Below are 6000 nucleotides of genomic sequence, written 5' to 3'. Positions count from 1 at the left end.
GTAGATTCAGGTAGCAATGACGCCTGCGTATCCATAGATACGCAGCGTAATTGCTAAGTAGCGTCGGCGTATCTACTTTCTGTATTCAGAAAGCTCGATACGCCGACTGTAGCCTAAGATACCACTGGCATAAGTCTCTTATGCCATCGTATCTTGGGGTGCAATCTGACGCTGGCCGCTAGGTGGCGTTCCCGTAGTGGTCAGCGTAGAGTATGCAAATTGCATACTAACGCCGATTCACAACCGTACGCGTGCCCTACATACGCAGTTTACGTCGTTTACGTTCGTCGGGTTCCGCGTAAGGCTGCCCATGCTATTAGCAGGGGCAGCCAATGCTAAGTATACCCGTCGATCCTACGGGATCATTTAAATTACGCGCCCTTACGCCGGGCAGTTTTAAGGAGCGCCCGCGCAAATTACGTAGCTACTGCTTCGTGAATGAAGCGTAGCGCAGGTAATTTTACGGAGGCGCAGCGTTAAAAACGGAACGCTGCGCCTCCGTAAGAGGGCGCAATTCCTACCTGAATCCAGCCCATTGTACTTTATCTATTGAGGAGCAGCACTCACCCCCTTTGCTTATCTTCATAACATAGAAGGGAGGTGTTTTGTAGTCCACGGGTGAAATTACACTTTAGAACAAACAAGCCTTTCCCTTCATTACATTGTTTTGCGAAATTAACTTTTTTTTATGCAATCCTTGCAAAAAAAAAAAAGTAGCAACACTAAAAAAAAAAAAAAAAAAATCGCACTTTGACCAGCTGTGCAGGGACAAGGTCATCTAGCGCCCAGGGCAAAAGATGCCAAACGGCAGCCCCTCCCCTCCACATAATGTCTAAGCATTATGTGTCCCCTCCAAAAAAATGTAAGCACTAACCTCCACGCTTACCCCAAGCATAAATTCCCTTTGCAAACAAATTTGCGCTTTTTTTACGGAGGCGCAGGGCAACGTTTTTGCCCTGCGCCCCCGCAAATTTACTGCGCTGCCCTTGATTCACGGAGCAGTAGCTCCGTAAATTGCGTGGGGGCGCGCCGGCAAAATGCCCTGCGTAAGCGTGCGCAATTTAAATGATCCCGTAGGGGGCGGGAATCATTTAAATTAGGCGCGTTCCTGCGCCGATCGTAGAGCGCATGCTCCGTCGGGAAACTTTTCCCGACGTGCATTGCGGCAAATGACGTTGCAAGGACGTCATTTGCTTCAAAGTGAACGTGAATGGTGTCCAGCGCCATTCGCGAATCACTTACGCAAACTACGTAAATTTGAAATTTTGCGTCGCGGGAACGACGGGTATACGTAACATTGGCTGCGCCTGCTAATAGCAGGGGCAGCCTTACACGAAAACCGCCGTACGGAAACGACGTAAACTGCGTACGCAAGGGCTCGCGTAACGTTGTGAATCGGCGTTAGTATGCAATTTGCATACTGTGCGCTGAGCACAACGGGAACGCCACCTAGCGGCCACCGCAAGAATGCAGCCTAAGATATGCGGGCATAAGAGCCTTATGCCGCGCATATCTTAGGCTGCAGTCGGCGTAACGAGGTTCCTGAATTGGGAGCATTCGATACCCCGGGGCAAGTAAGCAATTGCGCTGTGTAACTATGGTTACACAGGCGCAATTGCTTCTTGAATCCAGCCCCCTATCTTCCAGTACTTCTTCCAGATTGTAGGTAGGCACTCTCCATTAAACACCCCCCCCCCCCCCCCCATATCTTACATGATAGTATACCACAGTGCCCAGGGCAGCTGTTCCTCCTGCCCAACCCTTGACCAGTATTTGTTAAAAAAAAAAAAAAAATAGGGTTACTGTAAAATAATTTGGTACAAAGCATTGCACAGTTATTAGCAAATTAAATTACTTTTTTTTTTTTTTTTTTTTTCTTCAATTTTGCACTTTTTTTAAATTTGACACAAAAATTGTTTACAAATAAAAATGTAATTGTTTATTTATAATATTTTTTATAAACCTACAATCATTTACATTTTTTTTTTTTAAATAATTATGATTATTAAAATGGAAATGGGGAAAAAAAAATTAGCAATACAATAATAGTTGAAGGAAGAAGGGGAAGAAGAAATTTACTGGTAAGGGGAAATTAAAGATTAAAGGGGTTAAATAGACACATTTTGTGAAAAGAAAACGTTTTTGGCCCGGATTCAGAGAGAAATTGCGCCTGCGCAAGTCAGCAATTGCGCTGCGTAACTATAGTTACGCAGCGCAATTGCTGACTTGCGCCGGCGTTACGAATGCTCCTGATTCAGGAACATCGTAACGCCGACTGCAGCCTAAAATCTGCGTGGCATAAGGCTCTTATGCCACGCATATTTTAGGCTGCATTCTTGCGATGGCCGCTAGGGGGCGCTCCCATTGTGCTCAGTGTATAGTACGCAAATTGCATACTAACACCGATTCACAATGTTGCGCGAGCCCTGCGTACGCAAGTTACGTCGTTTCCGTACGGCGTGTTTAGCTAAAGGATACCCGTCGTTCCCGCGTCGCCAAATTTGAATTTCACGTCGTTTGCGTAAGTGATTTGTGAATGGCGCTGGACGCCATTCACGTTCACTTGGAAGCAAATGACGTCATTTGCCGCAATGCACGTCGGGAAACTTTCCCGACGGAGCATGCGCTCTACGCTCGGCGCGGGAGCGCGCCTAATTTAAATGATTCCCGCCCCCTACGGGATCATTTACATTAGGCGCCCTTACGCAGGGCAATTTTAAAGAGCGCACACGCAATTTACGGAGCTCCGTGAATCGCGCGCAGCGCAGATAATTTGCGGGGGCGCAGGGCAAAAACGCTGCCCTGATCCTCCGTAAAAAAGGGGCAAATCTCTTTGAATCCGGGCCTTTGTTTTTAAACTTGTCAGGTTGCTTTAACTGGCGGCCTCTGCGATGTTCATCCCTTTGATCTGCACACGAATGAAACATTGCAGATACAAAAGTATCAATGTTACGCTCCAATCTGATTCATGTTTAATAAACAATGGGCCAGATTCACAAAGAATTGCGTTACGCTGCGGCGGCGTAACGTATCCCATTTACGTTACACCGCCGCAAGTTTACAGCGTAAGTGCCTGATTCACAAAGCACTTACCTGTGAAACTTGCGGCGGCGTAGCGTAAATCCGCTCGGCGTAAGCCCGCCTAATTCAAATGGGGCGGGCACCATTTCAATTAGGCGCGTTCCCGCGCCGAACGTACTGCGCATGCTCAATCAGGTAAAATTACCCAACGTGCATTGCGCTAAATGACGTCGCAAGGACGTCATTGGTTTCGACGTTAACGTCCAGCGCCATTCACGGACGACTTGCGCAAACGGCGTGAATTTTCAAATTTCGACGCGGGAATAGACACATTTTGTGAAAAGAAAACGTTTTTGGCCCGGATTCAGAGAGCAATTGCGCCTGCGTAACCATAGTTTTCATAGCGTGGGTTGTCAGCACCCAAGGCAAGACAAGTAATTTGCACCCCTAACCCACAGGCATTTAGTGTTACCTGAGCCCTTTTAATGGCAACTATAATCAGAGGTAGTGTTATTCACTGTGTCTCCGACATTGTGGTATCTCGTAGCAGTGACACCTATGTCGAAATCAGGAGATAGGGTCTCCTCCAGCCCCTCCCACTTCACATTCCTCACCTGTCAGCTGACCTCTAGTCTTTGCCCTCCAGCCATGAACTGAATGGACGCCTGCAAAGAGGCTGAGTGGGCGGCTGCAGGTTCCAAGAACAGCCCAGCTGGGCGGCCACAGGCTTCAGGGATAGCCCTGCTGGGTGGCCACAAAAAGGCTGGGAGAGTGGTGACTGGTGGTCATCATTCGACCCCCCCAGGTTGAGAACCACTGCTGTAAATCCTCACAGGAACACAGGAACGGGCCCTGCTGTGAAATATTAGATCAAAAATTTAAGTCTAGCTGATATTTATTTTATTTTTTAGAACAGGCGGAGATTACTACCTCCTTTTTACATATCTGAAGTGTGGTTTAATAGCGTCTAATTTGCCAATTGTATGATGTGGTTTTTCATATGATATGGGAGGTTGAAATCCCAATAGGCTTTGGCACTTTGTGATGTTAAACAGATTGCCAAATCGCTACTTATAGAAAAAAGTAACGCTGGTATGTATTTCTTTTTGTTCGTGAAGAAATTCCCAAATTCCCAAGAAATTTTTTGCCCAGGGTCCAATCAACATTAAAGACGACCCTGGGTATTGCTCACAGAGGAGCGGAGAAAAAAAAGGTACAAACTGGTTATGCAAAGAAAGAGATGCAGCAATATTCAAGGAAGATTCCAGAATCCATCAGGAGTCTTCCGCCATCTTGGTTCCTCCAGACGTCTCTCCTCTTACAGGCCAAACACTTCGGGGTCCACGGAGGATTTCAGCAGCTCGTTCCCGGATCTGACAAACTCCCCCAGAGAGGAACCTGAGGACACATCAAATGTCACTTTTATTTATTCCAGGTAATGGTTGGTAAACTGACAATCTGATTTAAAGCAGAGGTTCGCCGGTAAAATGGTGTTTTTACCCTTAGATGTATGCTCATTTATTTTTTTCAAACGTTTTATTTATAAACAGAGGAGCTGGTCCTGGTCGGACCGCATCATATACAGACATTTCAACTTAGTTAGTGGAGTCAACATACAATCAAAGGAAGGCAGTAAAACATAAGGCGTAGTGGTTTCACATTTGGCATCTATCACTAGCGAGTCTCAGTGGGGCTCACGCCTTCCCGATGTGGCAGCGGGAGCCTCCACTCGAGAGCCATTACGACTTCCCTTCACCAAGGTCGGGGCAGTCACAGTAGATCAGTACTGTCCTTTTTAATTTGTGGAAATATCCACTTAAAGCGGTAGTTCACCCTCCTTTCCATCATTAGACCATTAAATTCGGCATCGTAGCGCGAGCTACGGTATGCCGGTCTTAAATTTTTTATCCCCGTACTCACTGTGCTATCGATGATTGAAGAATCCGACTCCCGCGGGGAATGGGCGTGCCTATGGAGAGGGAGGATGATTGACGGCCGGCTCTGGCACGTCACTCTCCCCGAAGACAGCCGGAGTAGGTCTCGGCTATTCACGGCGCCTGCGCACAGGCTATGCGCAGGCGCCGTGAATAGCCAAGCCTATTTCGGCTATTTCCGGAGAAGCGTGACGTGCCAGGGCCGGCCGTCAATCACCTTCTCTCACCATAGGAACGCCCATTCCCCGGATTCTTCAATCATCGATAGCACAGTGAGTACGGGCATAAAAAATGTAAGACCGGCATACCGTAGCTCGCGCTACGATGCCGAATTTAATGGTCTAATAAAAAAAAACTTTTTTTTTTTTTTTTAACAGGGTGAACCCCCGCTTTAAGTGCAAGTGTAGAGAAATAATTAAGGTCCGGGAGGCTCAGTCCTCTCACCTATTTTCTTTGTTTTCCTTGAAGAAGTGTAAGAGAGAATCAAAGGGGGTAGCGGAGAGAAGAAGAGAGAGGTGGAAATGGGAGAGGGGGGTGTTGGGGTGGGGGAGGGGGGTGGTCCGTGCAGGCATGGGCGTCCCAAAGCGCCTTCAAAGGGCGTAATTCGCACAATGGGTTATTCAGGATTGAAAAAATTGTCAGTGTGTCATATACTGCTAGGTAGCGGTTAGTCCGTTCCTCTGAGGGATTGTCCTTCCTCTGAATATTTAAACATATTCCATATTTGCCAGGTCTTGGTGTAAGCTTCCTGCCTTTGTTGGCCAGAAAGGACCAGGTCTTCCATATAGCTGATCTCGTCTACTTTCCTGAGCCAGAGAGCTAATGTCGGCGGGTGGGGGGGACTACCTAAGGAAAGCCTTGCAATGTTCTATATATTACGTCAGTATAACTAATGCCGAGTCATTTGTTTCATTGCTCAATTGTCAGATTGCTCTGGTCTGGGTGAAAACATCAGTAAATGCTGAAGGATTTAAAGCGGGAGTTCACCCATAAAGGCCGTTTCTGCTCTTTTACCCTTAGATGTATGCTCATTTAGTCTGGGGGA

The 6000-nt window shown here is 47.1% G+C and overlaps 1 protein-coding gene across 1 annotated transcript in view; it reads right to left on the bottom strand.

The window, feature by feature from the left end:
• Positions 1 to 4157: 4157 nt before the first annotated feature.
• Positions 4158 to 6000, bottom strand: part of LOC120924604 (von Willebrand factor A domain-containing protein 5A-like) — a 94885-nt gene continuing 93042 nt past the window's right edge. The window contains exon 11 of the mRNA XM_040335595.1: positions 4158 to 4419. Coding sequence (XP_040191529.1) covers positions 4340 to 4419 — 80 coding nt within the window. The 3' untranslated portion in view covers positions 4158 to 4339. The remainder of the gene's footprint in view (positions 4420 to 6000) is intronic.

The sequence above is a fragment of the Rana temporaria genome, chromosome 1, assembly GCF_905171775.1.
Source record: "Rana temporaria chromosome 1, aRanTem1.1, whole genome shotgun sequence".
NCBI lineage: Eukaryota > Metazoa > Chordata > Amphibia > Anura > Ranidae > Rana > Rana temporaria.
The sequence above is the reverse complement of the archived record's forward strand: the minus strand, read 5'-3'. Positions and strand labels throughout refer to the sequence as shown.